This window comes from Miscanthus floridulus, chromosome 12 (genome assembly GCF_019320115.1).
Source record: "Miscanthus floridulus cultivar M001 chromosome 12, ASM1932011v1, whole genome shotgun sequence".
Taxonomy (NCBI): Eukaryota; Viridiplantae; Streptophyta; class Magnoliopsida; order Poales; family Poaceae; genus Miscanthus; species Miscanthus floridulus.
Genome location: NC_089591.1, coordinates 53,394,831 through 53,419,593, shown reverse-complemented (window position 1 = coordinate 53,419,593; position 24,763 = coordinate 53,394,831). Strand labels below are relative to the sequence as shown.

The window sequence follows — 24,763 nt, the reverse complement described above, 5'->3', positions numbered from 1 at the left end:
AGAAGGATACAGTACCCAGAGCTCCATTCCTTTGCAAAAAACAAAAGGATAAGCCTAAGCACAGCCCATGATACAGATTATTTCCATGATCTGTTCCACTTACCATTATCAATAGAAGCTTACAATCAGATGCAAGAACTTCAGGTTGAACTATCAGATTTAACATTGGACAATGTGAATGACAGTTGGACATACATTTGGGGCTCCTCTCACTTCTCCTCCTCCAAGGCTTATAAAATTTTAACAGGCCACTCTCAGATTGACCCTATCTTCAAATGGCTTTGGAAGACTTCATGTCAAAGCAAACATAAAGTATTTTTCTAGTTGGTACTCAAAGACAGACTAAGCACAAGAAGCATACTGAGAAGAAGAAGAATGCACTTAGATGATTATTACTGTGTGCTTTGTCAGCAACCTTCTGAAGAAACAATAATGCACCTCCTCTTCTATTGCCCTTTTTCCAAGGATTGTTGGGGACTGTTTAATTTTCAATATGCAGATCAACTCACAATTCCTGAAATATTTCGAGAATGACAAATCCTTCACAATGCTAGCTTCTCACTTGACATCTTCATACTGGTCTGTTGGGCTATATGGGTGATGAGAAATGATATTATCTTCAGAAACAAAAACCCCACAGTTGCTGATTGCAAAAGGACTATCACGGTGGAATCACTCTTGTTGTTGCACAGAACAAAGGCTACAATCACCCCCAACTTAGAAGCATGGATCAACTCCAATTTGTAATTCTCTTAATTTTCTTTCTCTCCTTCTGTGTTCCCTGAAATCTCTCTCCGGTGTGAGTGACAATGGGAGTGTTTTGCTCGCTGTTCCCCTGTTTTTCCCTGTAATCTTTGACACTTTGCTTTCTCTTTTATTTTCAATAAATTTGCAGTAGGAGCCTCTGGCTCCTTCTGATTCCTCAAAAAAACAGAGCGCGGCTGGCTGCTGCCGACCTTCGCCTCCATTCCGTGAGCTTCCACCACTGGCGATACCTTCCCTGTGTGTACATTTGTGCCCATGATGTCATTAGCTCCATACCAAAGTTTTCCTGTTCCTAGTTTACTTATGTTACCGTATACTGGAGGATTGTAGGATGGATGTGGTGTCGCTTGTTGAGATAGTGTTCTATTGGTCTGGTCTGGGAGGGTACTTTTGAGAGTTAAAAGAATATAAAACCATTTTGTTTCAGGTTATGAGATATATGCCGTAACCTTTGGTATTTTTGTAACTAGCTCCGCATGGTTTCTGTATTCCCCGTATCTGGGCATCTTCCCTTTCGGCAATGCTGCTCATTTTCTCCTACTCGGTTTCGTGTATAGGATGTATGTGTCCTGGGATTCTGGCGAGGTTGTCAATGATGGTAACATCTAAGGTGCTTCTCGTATACGGACAGTAGCAAATACGAATACAGCCAATACGACTACGGAGGTAAGGCTAGCGTACGGGCGTCTGCACCCCGTGCTCGCATCATATCCCACGTGCTCCGCTCTGTTCCCAACTAGCATCCGGAACCGCGGCCCACACCCGTCTCGCGCCCCGCATGGCAGAACCACGCCCCCGCGCCCATCCCGCGTCGGCACGGCAGAACCGCGACCACCTGCCCCGCCTGTGGATACGCGCTGTGGAGGCACCGGCACGTGAACCACGGCGGCGCACCAGCAGGCTGCCAGCAGCAGCAGCAGGCGAACAGCGGCATGTAACACAAGATCTACTTTTGAAAAATCTAGATGAAACATTTGCAACATATGTCTGAAAACAGATGAAACATACGTTTGGAACACGCATGTATAGCCATTGCAACATGTGCAACACCAGGTCAACTGATGAAACATTTGAAATAAACGTCTGAAACACTTGAAACATACACTTGCAATATGCGTATATTGCCATTGCAACATACGCAACATCCCAGATCGACTTTTGCAACATTCAGATGAAACATTGAAACTTAAGTTGGGAACACCCGAAACACTTCAAACACGGCATTGCCGGCAGCTATGGCCTACCTGATGGGGGACTGCGGTAACCAACAAGCTCAGGTCCAAAGGGAACGTCGAGAACAAATAGCCCAGCGTGCGCAGGCCTCCCCTTCCTGCCGCGGGAGACGAAGTCAGGACCGGTGGTGACCTCCTCCTGGTGGCGCCGGGGTCGGGGTGGTGGTGGTGTGGTGCCCGCCATGGCCGCGAAAGGTGAGGTGGACGGGCGCCGATGGATAGGGGCGATGCGCGGGATGGTGGCGCGGCAAGGCCAGCGATGGGGTGCGGCGCGCCAGGGGGAAGGGCACTGCGTGCACGGGGGACGGGCGCGTGGTGGGGGAAGGGGTGGTGCGGCAACGGATGTGCGGAGATGCCTAGACAACAATATGTGAGTGCGATGGGGAAGAGCACGCCTGTTAGTCTATCTACTGTGCAGGCCCATGAAGACAGCGTCCGAATTGGGACGGACGCCTGTGGCCTAAATATTAGCTATTCAAATATGAGACGAGCTGTCGTGACTACGTGTGGTATGTTGCATGTGCATTTTTTCATAAACTTAAAGTTGGCAAAATTTGGTAAAACATTTTACATTGTCGAATAAAGAGATTGGATTAGTTAGTAGTTAAACACAGTTTAAATCTAAAACAAATGAAGTTAAATTTATAAAAAAATAGATTAAAGTCGGATTTGTCCTCTGAACTTGTTGCTAAATTTAAAAACACACTAGAACTCAATTTTGATGGTTGTTTTGGTTGATATGGCATGTGGGCTCCACATATATATTTTTAGGCTTGCCATCTTTTATTGAATATTAGGTTCCTATAAATGATCTTAGATAAAAAAAAATAACTAAAAAGTTTCAGATTTATTCAATCACTACAAATTTGGTATAGAGCATGTCTCTATCCAAGGTTATTTGGAAAATTGAAAAGTTCAAATTTCATAATTATAGAACTCAAAACAATTATTCGAGGCTCTGGTAAATGATCTCAAATAAAAAAATTAAACTACAAAGTTATAGAGGTCTCTGAACTTTTCTCAGGGTTCAATCCCCCCCCCCCCCCCCCCCGCCCCCCCCCCCCCCCCCCCCCCCCCCCCCCCGGGAACCCCCAACTCTTAAAATGCAATTTTAGGTCTACGAAGTTGTCCTTGTGTGTCTAAAACACCAATGTGCGAATGTAAGTACTTGTCTAGAACACCATTGTTCATTAGGCAAAAGGTAAATTGTTTGATGGACAAAGGAGAAGAGTATATCCTTTGCTCATCACAAAAAGTGACAACCAGGGTCAAAATCATCATTGTCAAAATTAGGTAGGCCTTTAGAACCATAGCCTCCATCGTCATAGTTGCTATAATCGTCATCACCATCATGGTCATAGTCTTCACTGCCATTGTCATCCTCATCCTCATCTCCATGGTTTTATCTCACGTTAATGCTTCCCCATAAAAAATAATATACTTTTAGTTAGGAGTAGCAAGAGAGTTGGCACTGTAAAACAACAGCAAGACCTCATTTAATTTAATTTTATTGTTACTTCAAAAATAGTGCGTCGCCTTCACTATCAATAGCAAGATACAACGATGATATTTTATAATAAGCAAAAGCGTCAACAATACTTGTTTCATGGTTCCCATCGAAATCGTTGATAGATATAGTTGATATTAACCTGTTCAGCTTAATTTCGACCAACAGCATTGTCAATGCTCCCTTGTGAACCCAACCTCTGCCTCAGATGTAGCTTGCATTAGATATGTTTAGTGATCTCATCAAGAGAAGTGATATGGAAAAAAAAATCACACTCCTGTAGGCATAGATAAAACTGATGCTAAACGATTGCTGTGATGAATACTTATAAATTCTTGGTATAAAAGAGCTCAAACTATTTTTTTCATCTAAATGATTTATTCAATTATCACTTTACTTAAACAAGGCTGAATCACATTCCTTGCATTAGTGGTTTCCCAAATATTGCCCTCATGTGCCTGTAAGAGGGAACCTATTGCAACTGCATTAAGTCTAGATGGAAGAGTACTTTTGCATACACACGGTAGGATAATGAATATATCATCTATAAATACAAAAGAACATATAGTGGTACCATATTCTTAGAATAATTTATTGCCGATCTGGGAAGTGCTTGAAACCATTGCATGGATATCAACACACTTCATGGGAGGTACATGATGTAATTCTCGCTATGTACTAACTTGGTTCAGTTAGACAAACAAGGACTATGAAATGGTGTAGAAGGAAAGTTTTATCTCATTAGCAAAAGTAAGTTACCTTTGTTTTGTCTTACGATGGATGACCGAGTTGTTGTGAGCTTTCAAAAATTTGATGAAGGCAGTCTACTTGTAGTTGCTCTACAATATGTTCTTATGTAATTCTTTTCTGTTTATTGGCCATTTACTGCGATTTTCTTTCCTCTATAAATATTATTGTTTGTGCTCTGTAAACACCAGGAACCAGAAATTGTTACTTTAACTAAACTACTAGCTACTCTAGGATCATGCATGTGAACAGTCATAGAAAAATTTGGTTCATTTTATTTTCGTAATTAAAAGAACTTGATTGAAAAAAGCATCTCCTTAATTGCTAATTACCTTATCTATAAGAGTTCTAATTAAGTATGTGATAGCAATCAAATTCAGAGGTAAACTCACCAAGTTAGTTGCAGTTTCCTAAGCTAATGCATCATAGTCCATGCCTCGTTTAGCGACAACTGTCTGTTAACCCTTTAAGATTAGCATCTGGTATTTTTTTCACAGATATGGTTATAGCAACAATATATATTACCCTCAGAACACGCTGAACTTCATGAAGAACATTACTTTCCTTTCGCAGCTTCTCATTATCCCTTTCAAGTCGCTTCTCTCTAGCATATGGTTGTTCACTTCTCTTCCTTGTCTTAATTTCTTCATTCTCTGTATGTAATGCTAATTGGCCTCATCACCAATTCTTACCTTGCCATGTGGCATTCTACCCACACTCATAAATGACAGCTCCATCGAAACCATGATTTTCAACTAGTTTGGTTCATACTTCTTTTCTATCCCTTCTTCGTATTGTGCCTCTAAAAACAGAAAAAGAGAGAAGAAGGTAAATTATATAAGAAATAAAATAGCCTTTTCTTGGTTCGGCGACTTTAGAGTGAGCGGACAGCATGGACGCTCCAGACAGGCGGCGGCGGTGTACCTTCAACCCGGTGCTTGGGGCCGGCATCCGTGGTGGCGCTTTTTGTTCCTTCGCTCAAAGCCACCGGCGTAGGAGGTGCAGTAGCCGGGCCCGGGAGCAACAGCTTCCGGATATAGATGAGCAACTTGGAGCTTAATTTGTCACTGCCATCCGATGCGACGATAGCGGATAGGGGTCGGTCGTACGTCGGCGAACCCCTGATTCAAGAGGCGGGCCACGCCGCCGGGGGATGACACGGCACGCGACGTGCGCACGGGGGACGAGGCACATGTAGAGGTGGGACTTGGGCCGAGCCAGGCCGGCACGGCACGGCCCTCTCGTGCTTCGTGCGCTTCGGGTCGGCCATGTCAATATGGCACGGTGAGTCTTTTCTTCGGTCCGAGCATGGCCCATGGCACGCTCACACGTCTTCAGGTCGTGCCGGCCTAAGCACGGCCCTCAAAATATTTCTACTAGTTTTTCTTTTTCCGCTTACGATATGAAATATATATATCTTATGTGTACTATTTTAACGAAAGTTTTAGTGATTTTTATAATATATTCAAGAACTAGATGAGAGATAGTATAGTAAATGTTAGAAAATTGTATTGTATAGTTGTAGAAGTGTCTACGTGCCATTTTCGTGTCGTGCCGGCCCAAACACGGCCCAAAATGCAGGTCGGGCCATGTGGCCCACCATGCCGAGATCCTAGGCACGACATGGCTCCCGTGTTCGTGTCGTGCTGGCATGGTCCAAAATATTTCGTGTTGTACCGTGGTTCGGGTTGTGCCAAAAGACTATGCTATGACCCGCACTCAAATGGCATGGCCCAAGTTCTAGGCACATGCGCGCGCCCGATCCTGTCAGTGTCGTTGGAGGCGGTGGAAGATACGGCGCGCGACGCGATCACGGGGGGACGTGCGCGTGGCGCGAGGCTGGGTGTGGCCGCCGCCGATGCAATCGGTGAAAGGGGCTACGTGCATGCGCAGCGCACAGGTGCGGCGAGGGCGTGAGGCCCACCTGTCGGCGCCGAGCAGAGAGGCACGGAATCGAAGGGAGCGTGCTGGGAAGAGGGTTTATAATAAGTATATAGTATAACGGAGAATCCAAACAAACAAACCACGTAGTCCCTCCGGCCTCCTCTCCCTTTCCTGGCGGCGAGGTCCTCATCGCGCCCTTCGCCGGCGGCTGGTGATCCACATGCACCAGGTGTCTCCAGTCCTCTCCTGCCTCCTGCTAATAACTTCGATCGATCAGCCAGCCCCTTTGTTTTGCAGTCTGTTTACTCGCTCGTACGTGTTTCCAATGTACAACAGTCTCTTCAGTTGTTGTGTTGACGATGGTAAACTGTGTTACGTGGATTAGGGTTTTGGGTGATTATATAGGAAAAAATTAAGACCATTACTAGTAGGAGTATTAGATTAGATGATCTTCTTAATCATATATCTTCTGATTTGATGATTATGCTTAACTGCAATTTTGATGGTTTTGGTCTTTTGGATATTGATCTTGTGAAGATCAGGTTGCCACTTGTTCATTGATCAATATACTGATGGTAGTGTCTTTCCTTCTTTTGAAGCATGCATGTACGCTTATTTAGGAAAACGAATAACATGCATGTATATATACTTATACGTTGCAGTTTGTGTTGATAATGGTCGGTAGTAGCATTGACGTATTGTGCACAAGTGCTTCCCTTGATTTGCTTGATTTTTGTTTGGGCGGGTGGTGTGTGTGTGTATGGTTGGGGGGGTTCTTGAACACCGATGTTGATTAATGATCTTGTGCTTCAACTAATTTCATCGTCAGAATTGCTGACTATTAAGATCTGACCTCAATGTCATTTATTACTAATTGTTCTCTTACTCATTGACAGCTACTGATTTGTATCATTGTATAAATTACAATGCTCTCTTGTGTGACTAATAGTTTAGTATAGAAAAACACATTCGACTAGCTGTTTGAAATCCATGAGTATATATAATAGACAAGTTGGTACATTATATTATTGGTCCAGATGTCTATCCAGATTATGTGATGATTTGTTTCTTTTTTCCTCAGCAGCTCTTGTCCTTGAAGGTTTTGAGCTCACAATTAAGGCACCTCAAGGCCATTAAGTGCAGGTTCCCAATGGATGCCACGGACAGCAAAGCCTCCACGGTTATAAAGGTCCACGACATTGTGAATGAGACCACCCCCCAATCTTGTCTATCACTGCAGCAAATCCCCCCGTCCATTCTCCTCCATGTGCTCTCATCCTACGGGCTGGAACCCAAGGATCTGGCAGCTTTGGAGGCAAGTTTAATTTGTACAACCATATATAAAATGTGTTCTGTATTTTGATTGAAAATGCTTCTTATCATGTCTATGACAATCGAGATATAATACAATGTTGTTCAGGCTGCATGTACGTTCTTCAGAAGTCAGGCGGACTTTGAGCCAGATGCCACGTTGTCTCTCCCAGAAGTTGCAGCATATGATACTTGCTGTCAGAAGGCCATTTTTGAGTCAATGAAGCATGAGGAAAAAGATAAGCTGAAGCAGCGGTGCGGCGGCTCTTGGAAGCTCGTCCTTGAGTACCTGTTGATCGGTGAGAAGAATTACCACCGTGGGAAATCCCAGGTTGTTGCTGGACCAGGGCACAGCATTGCCGTCACAGCAAAGGGGGGTGTCTACTCATTCGGCGCAAACTCTTCAGGGCAGCTTGGGCTTGGGAATACCGAAGGACAGTTCGAACCATGCCTTATTAGGTAACGTTACCTATGTTGGTTTTGTTGCTATAGTATATGCACAATGTCACAACTCACAACTCTGGAACCATGCATGTCTTGTAGGTCTCTGCAGGGCATTAGAATCACACAAGCCGCAGTTGGCTCGAGGCGGACAATGCTTGTGAGTGACACAGGAAGAGTGTATGCATTTGGACAGGATAACTATTCGGGTTTGTTTTTTCCTAGTACTTGCACTAGCAGCCCTAAGGTCGTGGAATCACTGAAAGATATGTTTGTAGTCCAAGCATCTATAGGAGGTCACTTCTCTGCAGTTCTGTCTAGAGAGGGTCAGGTTTACACTTTCTGTTGGGGGCGTGAAGCGAGGCTTGGTCATCGTTCAGATTCGAATGATATCGAGCCTCGCCTTCTCTCTGGACCGCTTGAGGGTGCTCTTGTTGTGCAGATTGCTGCAGGCAATTGCTATCTCCTTATGTTGGCCTACCAACCTACTGGAATGTAAGTGTCATTCCTTTGTTGCCCAGTTTTCATTCATGCTGATCCTCTTAGTTTTTGTTGAACAAGCATCGCCGTTCATATAAACGAGCAGGGTCACGAGCATTGTTTTTCTTGCAATAAGTTTTGAATTTTTGTATCAATTTACAGGTCGGTCTACTCATTAGGGTGCGGTCAAGGAGGCAAGCTTGGGCATGGATGCACGACACACCTGACGATCCCAATGATGATCCAACATTTCCAGACACTGAAGGTAAAACCGCTGTCGGTTTCAGCAGGCGCTTTCCATTGTGCAGTTCTGGCAAGCGACGGACGTGTGTTCACCTGGGGGTGGGACTACTCATCTGGTTGTCTGGGGCACGATGATAAACAAGAATATGTTGTCCTCCCCACGGCAGTGGAAGGGTTGGGATCGGTGAAGGCTAGGCATGTCTCAGCTGGCTATAGCTCCACCTTCGTCGTCGCAGACAACGGCGATGTCTACTCCTTTGGGTGCAATAATTCGCGTAATCTGGGTGTCAAGGTTTGACCATCATCTTCCTTGTACTTGAGTCTCGGGCTTGTATATAATCCAGATAACAAAACCATATATAGCAGCGATCAGTAACTAGTTCCAAATTCCTGACTTTGCCGTTTCATCTCTCGTGGTTTCAGGCGGACGGCGGCATGGAAGTCAGGATTCCCAAGCTAGCCGCCACTCTGAAGGTTTCGCTGAATGAAAAGGTTGTGCAGGTTAGCGCGACCAACACCTGGGACTGGCCTAGCCAAAGCCATATTTCGGGTGGATGTCACTGTCATACATGCGTCCTCACCGAATCCGGCAGGCTCTACTCCGTTGGTTCAGGTAGCGAGGGGCAGCTTGGTGTGAAGCTTGCTAAGGGACAGAAAACTAGGCCGGCCCCAGATCGTGTTGCCATTGATCTCGCCTAGTTTCATTTATTCACAGGCATCGACCTCAGCCATGCCCCCCAGGTGGTGGTAGCTGATGGTGTTGGAACTGAGTCCTGAAATGGTTTGGAGTGTATGAATATTTATTTGCAAACATTTTAGCTCGTTTTAGATTCTGGACTATGAGGTTGGCTTCTTTTCTGGACAATGGACAGATCTATCATATACCATGGCTTCTGGTTGGTTTCAGTTTGTCTGTCCTTTTTTTTTGATGAAATGTCTGACCTCTATTGAGATGGCCATTCGCTGGCAAGGGCAACCGGTCGCACTAAAACTTCAAATTGGATTCCGTTACTTCACCGTCTTTCGTCCCATCATCTCTGATCTCTCCGTCGAGGCGGATGCTTAGAGGAGGGCCACAAGACACGTGAAGGAGAGCTGAGGTGCTGCTTGTGGAGCAGCACGTCGTTGGTGAGCGGTAGCAGATGAAGAAGAGGGATGTTTATGCCAGAAATCATGCCATAATTATGCCTCATTCCACGCCATTTTCCGAGAAATTGCAGGGGTTCCAGGAAAATGGTTCGATTTCAACTACACTGCTTGTCTGCTTAAGAGCATCGTTCTCTATTTTCTTTCCTAATCCTTTTTTTAGGAAGATGAAAAAAAACCTCCCCAACAACTTTTAATATATCCTCCTAAACTTTTAGCACTTGGAAAAAAAAAAACCACACATCCGCGTAAAGTTACGTGCACTCTCCGTCGCGGATATCCTTCTTCCGTCACGCCGTCGAGCGTATCCTTCTTCACCGCGCTTTATGCTCCTTGGCGCGGTGTATAAGCCGCTTGTTCGGCTGGTCTATAAGCCGCTTGTGCTGATTTGTACGGCTGATTTATTGGGAGAGAAAAATATTGTAGCATAGCTGATAAGCCGGCTTATAGTAGTTTCTGGCGCGACTCATCTTCTTCGCGTCAAAGCGCGCCGTCCAGGGGAGGCTATCGTCGCCGCCGCTAACCTTGGGACGACTGGAGGAGGTACGTAATCCATCGATCTTTGCTTCATGCCATGGCCGATGGTTTGTTTGTTGCCGCCGCGTTGTCCATGCCGCCCGAGAGGAAAGCGTCGTACAGACCAGGGCGTCGTTTCCGGCCGCGCATCGCACGGCAAGAAGCCAGCGTAGAGGAAAGCGGCATCGGCCACGAGCCCACGATGCACAGGCGCCCGAGAGGTCCTCGGCGTCCCAGTGGGCGCCGCCGGTGACCTTGCTGAGGGGCCAAGACTTCTCGGCGGCTGCCATTGCTGTTGGTACAGATGCGTTATTTGGTGGTCACCATCGCGATACTAGGCGCGGCTGTGGCCTGGGCGGCTGCTGCTGCTACCGGCCGGCTTTGCTTGCATGCTACTGTTGCTGAATGCTACTACTACTACATGGCCGGCTGGGAGGTGCTGGAGCGAGAGCTGGGGTGGCCGGGTGCCTGCCTGCCACCGGCTGGAACTGCAGGACTAGGGTAAGACGAAGGAAGAAGGCGGGCGGCGTGGGTATGCGCGAGCACAAAGACTTTTCGCGCGAAAAAAAAAGACTGCAAAAAAAGCCAAGTAGGATCAATTTTTTATTTTTAAGGAGTGAAATATTAGGTATTTTTCTCCTAATATATTTTTAGGAGTTGAAAAACATGGAGTTTTTAGGAGGAAAATTTAGGGAACTCTCGGAGATGCTTATATCTATTATGAGACAGAAAAACAAGTATATATGGAAGCTTCAAAATTTGTTCTCTTTCATGGTATGTTATATATGGAGTATTAGTGTGTCTGGCGAACGTACATTGGTGATCCCTAAGAAACTTCATTTGTTCTTGTTTTTTTATTTGATGAAAAAATAATTAGAACCCTTAACTGATTGATTCGTCGGTAATTAAGCGACATAACATATATATAACAACTTTGAGGTTAACTTATTATACAATTGATACTACTGACTTATCTAATAGACTACAGCACCCATCCCACAAATGGCGAGCAGAAAGTAGTAGAAACATGGAGGAGAAAGAAAGGTTCAGAAACTCCATATCTATAATCAATTAGACCAGTTCCAAACTTCATTTTGTGTAGTAAAAAAAAGGCAAGGTGAAGAGCATAACCTGAACGTTGTCAAACCATTATAATTGCCATCGCTGCTTTTTTGCAAAAAGTATTTTGGTGGATTTCGTTTGGGCATCTGGGCATTTCGTTAAACATTTCAAAGAAAAATATCCCGTTACAGAGCTGGGTAGCGGCAAATGCAGGACTACAGTTAAGCTAATGAGTACAAAAAAAGGCATTTTTGTTCTGTCTCTTGAATTTGTTCTTGTTGCAATCAGCTGAAAGATAAGATATCGCAGTCAAAAGATTACACTTGTATATAAGAAAGCAATATGCCACCAATCCATCCACTTTGTTAAAGCAAGCGGCTCTGAATGATAGCATTCAAACTTCAAAGCATTTCTCTATAGGAATCATTCAGCATAACTCGGTCATCATCAATATTTACTTTCCTAAAAATTGAGGGAAAAATGCTTCACAACTGAAAATATGTTTAGAGATAACACAAGAAAAATGTTGCTCAACTGAAAATATGGAGAATCCAAATAGAAAGCCATTTTTCACAGTTCTCTCCACACCAAACTAGCTAACACTAGTCACTAGCAGCCGTTGATCTCAGTGCTGTGCAAACAATGCTCTTGAACTCGCAAGAAAACCCCAACAACCAAGCAGAGCTTCACCAGCATATATAGCCTGCTGCCTGCTACCGAGTATCCATCATGGATACAGTAGATTCAGGTACGCATTTGCAGAATCATGCACACAAAAATGTAAATCTCAAGCCTTAAACCCAATAATGAATTGAACAGAGGGTTTCAGGTTGACTAAGGTGGATCTTGCAGACATAAAATCAAAGCTTGAATTTTCGGATGGGGCATGTAACTAGCACATTAGAATTCTTTCCTCTCATCAATCTGCATGGCCATTGTAGCAACTTCTCAGGGTCCAAATGCAAGTGATAGCAACATAACAAGCTTAGGTTTGGATTGCCTAAAAGTAGAAAAGGCCATACGTTCTTCAACTACATGATATATTTTGCTTGTCTTCGTAGTCCTATACTCCTATGTTGCTTAGATTAATACATACTAATAGGAGTCCAATACTGACAAGTAACAGAGTATTGGCCGAAGGTCCTCCAAGCGATGATGACCTCTACAGGAACATGTGCTTGAACTTGTCACTCGCCAGCTTGCACAAGTCATCAAAAGGCTTGGGATCTACCAGGTAAACATGGTGAAAAAAAAATCAATGGTGTTATGGATATAGGGGAAAATAAGTATGGATGCTGTGTAATTAAAGCTGTTGCTGCAAGGCACAGCATAGAAGAAAGGCCTAAGTACAAGAAATTTATCTGCATCTCAAGTATAAAAAGAATATATCTACACAACTTTAAGCCATAATAAGCTCCTCTCATTATCGATGGAGGATAGCATGATTAAAGTCCTGATAACATGTTTCTCATCCTAAAACGCATTCTATGATCATGGTTGATCTCACAGGCATACTTATCGCCATCTGGGGATAGAACAAAACCGTGTAAATGTGGCTAAGAGACACGAAAAAATAAATAAGATGCGCATTCCTTGTAACAATGGGAGTCAATTTTGCTGTAGTTCAAGGAGCACCCAACATCTAACTATAAATCCAGTTCCTAAATGTCCAGATACTAAAAGCAGTTTAAAAAATTGGCTCCCTCCCTCCCTCCCAGGTGTCTTAATCTGTAATCTGTGTAAACAGGAAAATCACCTAGGCTGCTTCGATGTTCTAAGAAAATAAGATCAAGTACCAAATGGAAAACAGATATTTACTCATCCGATTAGGAAAAACCTAGGCACTACCTGACACACTGACAAGTTCAGAAAAGAAGGGGACAAAGATTATTTCTTGTTTACTTGTTTGGTTGCTCCTTAATGTTCATAGGTTAAGGTCAGGGGCCAAGCAAAATAACAATAAGAGAGGGCAAAATAGTAGCCGATGACTCGTTAGGAGGGTGAAACTCAAATTTTCACTGATTTTGCATGGTTAAATTGGTGTACATCAAGGGCGTGGGTATACTACAATCTTATGACATGGAATGAAATAAGAGCTGGCAAGCTTGGTTGTGGGAAAGTTTAAACCATGGTATGGTAGCACTCAGAATATACTAACACTTCATACTATTGCAATCAAAGGGCCAAAGGCATTTGAAATCTCACCAAAGTTGGGACCAAAATCTGTGCAAACATCACCACGGATGGTCTGGTTGTTTTCAGCAATTCCATAAACCTCCATAAAGTGTGATACAGGGACGTCCATGGCGCTTTGGATACTCAACTGATGCCCATCAGTGGACTGCCCGACAAGCACTCCACCTTCATTGCGTTGGATTTGAACAACCGTGCGCACTCTTCGCCCAACAAACATGCTCAGAATCTCTGCATTGACAAGTGCTGCAGGGCTTGATGTGTCCATCTCTGCAAAGTGAGGACTCAGAATTTCAGATCATTCAACGCAATTCAGTACAATCATCTAGCAAACAGTGAAGAAAATAAATTCCACACATCTTCTAGTCACTATCACAAAAAACACCATATCAAAGGTTGCAGTACGATGAACAAGTGCTTGGAGAGGATCTCTACTGCAAAATATGTACTAGAGTTTTGGTTGGCAGTGTGACTTGTGAGTGGGTTAAAATACACATTCAACCTGAGATAATCATTTTGGGCATTATGGATGTTCGGGGCGGATCCAGTAAAGGGACATGGGTGTACACATGTACACCCAATAATTTTTGCAAAAACTTCGAAGTCAGGAGGCTTGTCCAATAGCTAAATAGCTTTAGGTTAGGGTTTCGGTGCTCAGCTTGAAGGGAAGAGAAGAGAAGGGGTGGGAGTACCTGGTGGGTGCTCGTCGCCGGCGAAGAGACCAACTAAAGCCTCAGCACCTGGCTTAGGGCGGCGGCGGGGGCGGGGGCGTCCCACACCAGTCGTCGGAGAGCGAGAGGGGGCGAGAGAGGCAGACAGAACGCACGAGTAGGGATGCAGAGGACGGAAGGGGAATGGCAGCGACGGCGTAAAAAAAAGAGCGCACCCGCATGGGCCGTTTTTTCTTTCACAGTGTCTTTCGAAATTTCTGATTTCTTTATTTTTCTTTCTCTCCCTTTTAATTTTTTTATTTTTGTTGACTTCATATGTCTTCTCATCGTGGGACACTCACCCTATTCACTTATGCTGATGCTTATGTTAAAATATTATGAGAGGAAAATATTGTTCCGCAGCTGAAAAGTAGTTCTGAATAAGCTCAAGCAAACAGGGGATCAATGGGTAGTACAACTCAAAAAAAAACAATGGGAAGTAAAACATTTGTTTTAAATAACACAAATAATATTGATATTTATGAGTATATAGTAAATTGTAAATAAGTAAACATAACTTTTTTATATTTTATTAAGGTTGAATATTTTTCTATAGAAGTTAGAAGCCATTTTTACAAGAACACATAACAATTTCACAAGTGTTAAATGCACTAGTGGCTTCTGAACTTAGGAGCATGTGTCACATAGGTTCGCAAACTTGAAAATGCATTTTGAAAATGCACCAGTGGCTTAATTATCTACCAGTTTATTCATTGATTGATCCAGCTAAGCGGTGCCGCTACCACACGCGAGGATTTTTTTTTATTTTTAACCCTTCTTAAAAATGATTTCCAATAATAACACCTCCAAACATTTATTTCTAAAACTAACTCGTCTAGCTGGCCGCGCCAATCTCCCTAGTGCGGCCAAACGCCTATGACGTGCCAGCCCGCTTGGCGTGGCTGGTCAGCCGCACTAACCGGATGACGTGGCGCTTCTGCTGCACCATCGCAACCTCCTCACCCAGCAGTAGGGCAAGGTATTCCCCCACTTCTTTGCTTGTTTCACGGTTGGTTTGAATATTAGCCTAGATACCCAGGGCTTGGACAAAATCTGAATTTCCTTAAAATGGTAGGCAGTTTTGTTAGATCGAATACGTATAGAAACTATTGTTTACAGTCTGCCCTCGATTTGTACATGTACATCTAGTTGCATGTGTGTTAGAAACTAGTTTAGGTTAGCATATATGTTAGAATTTGTAGTAAATATGTTTATATTTAGAAACTAGTTTAGGTCATATGTTTATATTTAGTTAAATTAGTTAGTTTTAGTTAGTTAGAGTTTAGGGTTATATGTTTATATTTAGTTAATTTAGTTAGTTTAGGTTATATGTTTATATTTAGTTTAGAGTTTTAGTTATATTAGTTTATATTCAGTTACTTATTAGATTAGGTTATCTTTAGTTAGTTATATTAGTTTATGTTTAGTTAGTTAGTTTAGGTTATATTTTTTCTAACTCATTCTATGTATTTGTGAACTAGGATGGCGCAACATCCAATGTACCCCATGCATGAGAGGTACTACGACGACAACCACCGAGCCCACCTGCTGACTCACGTCAACCCACCGCCAGCCTTGGCCCATTGAGGTCATAGACCCACACGCTCCACCGCTGGGACGAGCGGTACGTGCAGTTCCTATGATGTGTCGACGTCCTCGTGCTTGCCGGGGCTATGAACTTCGGGCTACCCGACCTCAACCGATGGAGGCTAGAGACCCACACCTTCCACCTTCCATGTGGCGAGATGACAAACACGCTTCAGGGCACCACCCTAATTTTTGGGCTCTTGGATGGACCACCGGTCAGTGGATCCTCGACACTCAGAAGTGGAGGGACCTGGTGGAGCAGTACTGCAGGATTAGGCCACCTGAGGACGCTGAGGCTGCTCGGGGCAAGTAAGGAACACATAGCTCTAGTAATTGCATAGTTTGAAAACATTATTTATACTTACATTATTTTTTGTATTGCAGAAAAACTTCTAGAGTACTATCGGGTTGGATCAGCCACCACTTCAGCATTTGCCCGCAAGAATTTCTAGAAGGCCTGGTGGAGATGTACGCTAGAGTGTGGCTCTGACACTTCGTCAGTGCTTTCCTGTTCCCCAACACATCAGGCAACATAATCACTTGGTCAGTCCTGCGCATACTCAACCAACCATCTAAGAACATAGGACAGTACAGCTGGGGTAGCGCGGTCCTAGCATGGACCTATCAGCAGCTGTTCATAGCCTGTCGTCAAGACAATTCGAACGCCAAACTACGCGGTTACTCTTACATGCTATCCAAAGGAGAGAAGGTGCAAGGAGAAGGATTGACGTGTCTATCACAAGGATGCTATACATTCGTGGGACCAGAGGGAGCGTAGGGATCCCACAGAAGATTTCCCACATGACCAGCGCAACTTCGACCGATACTTGACATGGTTGCATGAGATTGGCAGCTATAAGTTGTCACTAGGAGGTAACCACCCTGGATCTTGTGCTCTGCCTGAGCACCTGCCTCCACCTTGCTCAGGTTTGAGTGTTTAACTCTATGGCTGCTTCAATCGCCTAGATAATATCACTATTCTATAAGCAAAGTAGCAAACCATATAATGACATTGTTCCAAACATATGGTTCTAAACATGAGCAAATTATTACCTGATAATAGCGAGCTTCAAAATGCAAATCGGGAAAGTAAGCATCTGGCAGGCGCCCTACACAATGGCAAGTGTGCTAGCAGTCACATCAGTTATTACTTTGAAGTTCAAACTCCAATCCTTATTTCCTAAATAACCATTTAGCCCGTTTAAATACTACACAATGGCCAACAGTATCTGTTTGCTGGTGCCAAGCTTGCCGCGCCAACCCAGATGGTGCGGCCAAAGCGCACCGCCGCACCTAGATCCCGTTCGGCTTACCCCATATTCGGTTTGTTTGGCTTTTTTTTCAACCGGAACAGTGTTATTCTCTCACAACAATTCAGCCATAACAGTATTTTCAGCCAGTTTCAGCCAAAATTCTACCAGCCGAACGGGGCCCTAGCGTTGCTACGCCAGAGTCAGTGGCACGGCAAGGGGAGCTACTGAAAGGTCTTAATGGCTAGAGGGGGGTGAATAGCCTATTAAAAATTTCTACAACAACACTTAACAAACTGGTTAGACAATTATAAGGTGAAGTGAGTGTAACAGAACCGACCAAATCATAAGAACGTAAGTACAAAAACAATCACCGAAGCGATCAAATTCCCGTACTTAAGCTCTCATAATCCCGGTAGTCCGGAAATCACGAAGGATTTCAACCAACTCTCGACATACAAACCAAGATCGTAGTGATTCAACACAACACATCATTCGTTATAATATTTCACAAGTAGCATTCGAATTACATCCATCAGAGTTCAAATAACATATTACAAACCAAGTTTGAGTGTGCGGAAGCAACATAGTTTAGTACAAAACATCATAGTTTTCAAATACATTGCCAAGTCTGAGTCATGTCCCACAAAAGTATTATCAGGTACGAGAACTAGTAGAGACCGCGCCCCACGGTCTAGTCTTCATCCCCAGCTGGGAGAAGACAGTACTTGCAGCAACCAAAGTAGAACTGGTCATCTGCAACAGGTGGGAGATAAACCCTGAGTACGAGAAGGTACTCAGCTAGACTTACCCATCGAAACCAGAAATAAAGGACACCAAGGATCATGCAAGGCTTTTCAGGTAGGCTAGCTTGACACAGTTGCATAAAAGAGCTTATGATTATAGTAACCAATTTAAACTTAGCATCAAACTTATCATTATTTACCTGTCCACTAGATTAGCAACTATACTAGAGCACTCACTTATTAGGAGCAAACAATATTAACCATAGCAGGTATAATAAGGCTATCATCATCGTATCCTCATTTCCGAACCATTATGTTATTTAGTGTATCTACTTTGGAGATAAGCCCGTTAAGTTCTCACTAACCGGGAGAAACGGCGACTCGAATTGAATTACAACTCAGCTGAGGGGGTATTCCTAACTCTCACCCTAGCATACTTAGCAAGGGTAGCCGTGGGTTGCCTTTGGTACAACTCAGGAACCAAATTTGCGGGTTCGATCAGCGCCAGCGCTCTCAAGGATTACCCTTCTACCAGGACGATCAGGACTTTTAAATCATCTGCCCTTGGACTCACGCCTACGGCTCCCTTTCGAGGCGTACTTTATACTTATCGACTCCTGGCCTGAGTTGAGCTACTCGGCTTCGCGATCGGTCTTCGGACACGGCCAACTAAGAGAGAGGCATGCGTTCAACATGAACAGGAAAGGCTCCAAGAATCAGTCCTTAAGCGACATAGACGGAGTCACTGCAAACCGACAAGCCTCCGTCCAGTCTTCATTTCAAATTAAGACTGGTTCTTTTCCACGATAGCAAATATAGCCAACCGAGCCACATGTATCTTCCTATATCTCGCAGGTGACAGGAAATCACCTGACTTCTACCGTGTTTAAGCAGGGCTAAGCACTACACGAGCCTGAGCTACATAGGATTCCGGGTAACAATATCTGGACAAGGATTGGATAACCAATGCAGCAAGTGTTTGCATCCAACACCTAAACTTAATGCAACAATATATGTAACAATAATACTGTAACTGCATTTCGGAAATTAGGAGGCTTAATATGCTCCAGGGCTTGCCTTTCACAAAGTTGCAAGGACGGTGATCCGGGCACTCAACGGTGACCTCGTCTGGCACTTCTCCTGAAGGCTGCACCTCCTGAACCTCCGGTGTCGGCTGCTGCTGCTCGCTCGGTTCCTCGAATTCCAGTAGTGTTACTCCCTCCGGTACACCTATTGCATGCCGATGCACAAGATAATTATCATGGATGCATAAGGAATGACATGATGCTCATGATAAATGAATCACAGTAAGTGTTTACGAAAGCATCACTGGACACCCGTTTACCAAGTAAAATAGCTCTATTCAAATCACTTTAAGCATGTATCTAACTTAACTTAAAGAACAAGATCAACTTACCTAACTTGCATAACCTAAGATAAAGATGCGCATCTTCGGTTAAAGGCCTAACACCTAGGAACATTACCACAAACTTAGAAATAGTAAAGGCATACATAAATCAATATTTAAAGTTTCATATGCATACAAGTAGTCCCTTAATTCAATCACAACCAGGGTTCTACAATTCCAAATGACTTGCATGAGGATATTCTGGAAAGCTTATGAAATTCTCTACAAATCAATGGTAAACAGCAAAGCATGATTCTTATGTTAACCAAATCAATTTCCAGTAAACCTAGAAGCTGTCCAGAAATGACAGGGTTACTAACTTAATTATTTAATGATGATGCAAAAGCCTAATTTGACCAAACCAAATTTACCAACTTGTTGCACATACCAGAGGAACACTAGAAAGTATAGTGCTAACTTCTAAATAAATTTTTTAATATCCTTTTCCAATTTATTTAGTTAATTAGGTGATTAAAGCAATATATAGTAAAACTATTCATAAAAATCTACAAAAATTACAGTAGCTATCTCATGCTTCACATAGACTACCATAAAAATTTCAAAGCCATTGAGCAAGCAGAACTTGCTGTATCCAAAATAACAGGTGGCATGCCTATTTTTAGCATAATTAGGAAACCCTAATGAAAAGTGTCAAGCAACAGATTTCTCATTTTTCCTAGCATCATTCTAGCATAAGAACCTTACTCACCAAATTTTACCTATACTAGATCTATAGAAAAATTATGAAAATTCACACAAGATCCATCCATTGATAAAAAGAAATTCTATAACTCAAAAACTATACATGCACTAGCTCTGAAATTTTAACCAGAGATTCTACTAAGCAATAATAGATTACCCACAAAATTTCATCATTTTTAGACCACAGAAACTCAAGATAAAATTCAAACAAGTTTGCATGTATCCAAAAACACATTTCAAAGTCCTATTTAATTCATCTAGAATTTCTAAAACATGTGCTCATATAATATTTTTATTAAATACTAGACATTACTAGGAACTCAACAAAATTGGAACCATAGCACCAAGGGGAACCCTTTATTGCAGCTAACGACTCAGCTAGAGGGGGTGGTGACTAGCATGGCGGCGCACGGCCACGGCAGGGCCGGCTCTAGCGAGGCTATGGCGTCATGGCCCTAGTGGCACACTCAACGAGCTTCAGCGTCACACCCAGAGGCTAGCGCAAGGGAGAGAAGGGGCGATAAGGGGCTCAAGCAGCATGGCCACGTGCGAGCTCGGTCAGCGGCGGTCATGGCGACCCGGTGGAGCCGCGCTCACGGGGAGATCTACCTGAGGCGAAAATGGAGTGGCGGTGGTGTCGTAGGTGTAGAGAGGTTCATAGCAGGGCTATGGCTTGGATGAATCGGTTAATGGCGCTTGGTGTTGGTGGATTTGGCTCGGCAGCGTCACGGTGTCCCGGTCGCCGTGCGCGCGGAGGAAGGGGACGGCAGTGAGGGAAATGGCGAGACATAGTGAGAGTGGCGAGGAGTTGGCCTTCTTCTAGAGCTCAGGCACGCGACGTGGAGCCTTCGGCAGAGCCTGCGCACCACGCGGTGAGCGTCGCCTGAGCCGGTCGGCCACCGTGCTCACTGACCGTTTTCTGAAAACGGCGATTCAGTCATCGATTGATCCGACTGTCAACGAGTATTCCTCGTGTCAACACGGCAAAACCAATGACCCGTGGCAAAAACTATGTACATGAAATTTGTAGGTGTACCACCCCTCTACAATTTCTTTTCAAGGACCATGACCTAATTCACCATGTATCAGAAGTTACATCAAGCCAAAGATTGCTCAATCACACTGAAATTGCAGTCATGACTTAGAATATTTTTCATTGTTGAAATCAGCATGTAATTCTAACTTGTGGGCCATGTTTGAGCATGTTCCACACATTTTCATGAGTTGATCATAAAACAACTTTTGTTCCTTAATAAATTAGCTACAACTTTTGTAAAGAGTGTACAGCCATGCAAAGTTTCCAAGTTAGTCTTTTGAATCAGTCAAACAAGGACACTCCAAGGGTTAATTCAAGTCAAACCTCCACTTGAGGGCATTTTGGTCATTTTGATCTACATGAACAATGTCCCAACAAGTAACCTAAGTGTAGTTAAGGTGTAATAGACCATGATCAACCATTTTACAAAATTGTTATACCACTTCTAATGATCACATGTGATAAAGCAATTAAAACAAGCAATTCATTCATATGTTTCAATTCCATGTTTCACATGTTTCATGACCTTGTGGTTATTTTATACTTGTCATATTATTACCATGTTGCCATGTTTCTAGGTATGAGAAACTTAGGTTGCATTCACATGTTACACCATTACTATTCACAACACTCAAGTATGAAACATACACAATTGGAAAATGTTGCATATGCATGTTTCAGTAACAAAGGCATGATGAGATAGATGGTGCACATGTTTATGAAATGGAATGCAATTAGTAGAAGCCAAACACCTAGGGTGTTACAGTGAGTGTTGTGCTAGCCTACTAAAAATGCAAGCCACCTACCACAATTCCAGTTTATGTAGTTTTTATCCACAGAATAACTATGTCACTACACTAAGTTAGTGTGCTCTCAAATGCTAACTAAAGAGCTACACTAACCAAACTAACAAGCTCTCACAACTAGCTACACTAAAGAGCTTGACAACTAGTTTGCGGTAATGTAAAGAGAGTAAGCAATTTGTTTATATCGCCGTGTCGAGGAAGGAGCCAATCAATCACAAGAATGAATACCAATAAAGACCAATTACCTTGGATTCAAATGATGAACACAATGATTTTTTACCGATAATTGGAGGTTCACTCACTTGGAGGTTCACGCGCTAATTGGCATCACATGCCAAACCCTCGATAGGCTGCCGCACAACTAACACAAGATGAGGATCACACAAGCCATGAGCAATCCACTAGAGTACCTTTTAGCTCTCTGCCAGGGAAAGGTCAAGAACCCCTCACAATCACCACTATCGGAGCTAGAGACAATCACCATCCTCCACTCGACCATCCTCGTTGCTCCAAGCCATCTAGGTGGTGGCAACCACCAAAAGTAATAAGTGAATCCCACAGCAAAACACGAACATCAAGTGCCTCTAGATGCAAACACTCAAGCAATGCATTTGGATTCTCTCCCAATCTCACAAGGATGATGAATCAATGATGGAGATGAGTAGGAGAGCTTTGACTAAGCTCACAAGGTTGCTATGTCAATGTAAATGACCAAGAGAGTGAGCTTGAGCCAGCTATGGAGCTTAAATAGAAGCTCCCACAAAATAGAGCCGTTGTACCCCTTCACTAGGCACAACACGGGGTGACCGGAAGCTCCGGTCATATCGATCGGACACTGGACCTCAATGTCCGATCACATGATGCGTGCCACGTGTCCCCTCTCTTCAGATACTGAGCGCTCGATCTCAATGTTCATGTGATGACCGGACGTAGCAGCTCAAAGTGACCGGACGCTGAACCCCATCGTCCGGTCATTTCCAGTAAGCATCCAGAGATGACTTTTTATGACCAGACACAGCCAGCGTCCGGTCAGTCACCCTCAACACTATGTGTTGCCACATTAGCAGGACCGAACGTAGCCTTCCAGCGTCCGGTCAGTTTGTGACCCAGCGTCCGGTCAGAGACCGATGCTGCGCGCCCTCTGCTGCCACTGACCGGACGCGTCGGTCCAACTAAGACTAGCGTCCGGTCACTTACAGTGACCTTCGTCTTTTCTGTCTAGGGTGCCAGTGGCACCGTCGGACTATCCACACTCTACGGGTGGACACTCCACCGGTGAAGTTCCTAACCCTTGCTCAAATGTGACAACCACCAAGTGTATCACCTTGTGCACATGTGTTAGCATATTTTTACAAACATTTTCAAGGGTGTTAGCACTCCACTAGATCCTAAATGCATATGCAATGAGTTAGAGCATCTAGTGGCACTTTGATAACCGCATTTCGATATGAGTTTCACCCCTCTTAATAGTACGGCTATCGATCCTAAATGTGATCACACTCACTAAGTGTCTCGATCACCAAAACAAAATGGCTACTATCATTTATACCTTTGCCTTGAGCCTTTTGTTTTTCTCTTTCTTCTTTTCAAGTCCAAGCACTTGATTATCATCATGGCATTACCATCATCATGTCACGATCTTCATTTGCTTCACTACTTGGAGTGTGCTACCTATATCATGATCACTTGATAAACTAGGTTAGTACTTAGGGTTTCATCAATTCACCAAAACCAAACTAGAGCTTTCAGCTACGTCACCTAATCATCTAGGTGCTAACAGCCACGGTGACAGCTTAGCCGTGCTAGGATAGGTGGCATGTCATAGGTGTTTGGTCGTGCCAGGGAGATTGGTGTGGCGAAATGGGTTAGTTTTGAAAATAAAATTTGGGGGTGTTATTTTTAGAATTCTTTTTAAAAAGGGTTAAAAATTAAAAAAATCCACACGGGCAGGCGAGTGTAGATGGACGGAGCCAGTGCCTCACTCTCCCTGCAGCATATGATCATAGCTGTGGCGATCAGAGGCAGACTAGTTGGCTAGAACGAAGAGTATGGATTGATAGAACAAGTACATGTCTACTACGAGCAAGTGACGTGGGGGTAGCATGGGGGCTGCGACACAAGTGTGGCTGGCGATGAAGACAAGGTCCCGACGTGACCTTTGGAAGAGGAGTGTCGTGGAAATTGGGAGCAACTGCGCAAAAACACTTCCCAAGAAAAGGACGAGGGGTTTCGAATACCTGCTCTCCCGGTCGCTGGTGCATGCAGGCGCTCAGTGTGGAGAGACTACATTGGCGGTGCAGTAGCAGAAAAGAGGTAAAACCCTAACTTGAATAGATGTGTTTCTGATGTTAGCCGATAGGTTATTTATATAGGTAAGTACCGCACAATCTTTTGTCACGATCACGATCTAAACCGATTAGGATTCCAATTTATAAACTTAAAGGCCAAGTAACCAAAAACTAAAGCTGCATTGCAAAAGGAGGTTGCGCTTCTGCAAGGCCATGGACATGATTTCGGTGGACCATTCACACATGTGTCATGCGCCCACACCCTTCATCCCAGCCCGACGAGGCGAGCGCCTGTAGGTTTCCCTTTCTTTCTCCCCGTACTAGACTTGGAGGAGTGGAGAGAACTTATATGTATTTAAGAATAACAACCTTCACTTCAACTAAAGTTCCTCCACTCCCCTATATACACAAATGAATGGACCTTTGAGATATATTTGAAATTAATGAGAATTTATATTGGGTCAAGCCTAGTGGCCTACCAAAATTTTATGGTTGGGTATTCGAAGTGTAAATGAATAATATTTTTTTGACAACCTAAAGTCACTATAAAAAATAACTTTATACATGACGGTTTACTTTGGTCACAGACAAGTGAAAATGCGTCACAGTTAACTCACCGTGACGATCGAAAAAATGTCATATATCCCGCGTCATACATTTGTTGGTCCGAATTGAGCCGTCACTAATTGGAATTTGTGTTTGT

The 24,763-nt window shown here is 43.7% G+C and overlaps 2 protein-coding genes across 2 annotated transcripts; one reads left to right on the top strand and one right to left on the bottom strand.

Annotated features, from left to right (window-relative positions):
• Window positions 1-7,566: 7,566 nt before the first annotated feature.
• On the top strand, window positions 7,567-9,486 carry LOC136495174 (ultraviolet-B receptor UVR8-like). The gene is made up of 4 exons (XM_066491164.1): window positions 7,567-7,905; window positions 7,990-8,382; window positions 8,530-8,902; window positions 9,034-9,486. Exons 1-4 carry the CDS (start codon window positions 7,667-7,669, stop codon window positions 9,307-9,309), a joined length of 1,281 nt encoding a protein of 426 aa, XP_066347261.1. The 5' UTR covers window positions 7,567-7,666; the 3' UTR covers window positions 9,310-9,486.
• Window positions 9,487-12,469: 2,983 nt separating this feature from the next.
• Window positions 12,470-13,795, bottom strand: LOC136495368 (replication protein A 14 kDa subunit-like). Its single transcript, XM_066491310.1, has 2 exons — window positions 13,540-13,795; window positions 12,470-12,561 (listed from the first exon to the last, which is right to left on the bottom strand). The coding sequence occupies exons 1-2, from the start codon at window positions 13,793-13,795 to the stop codon at window positions 12,497-12,499; spliced, it is 321 nt and encodes a 106-aa protein (XP_066347407.1). The 3' UTR covers window positions 12,470-12,496.
• Window positions 13,796-24,763: the final 10,968 nt, after the last annotated feature.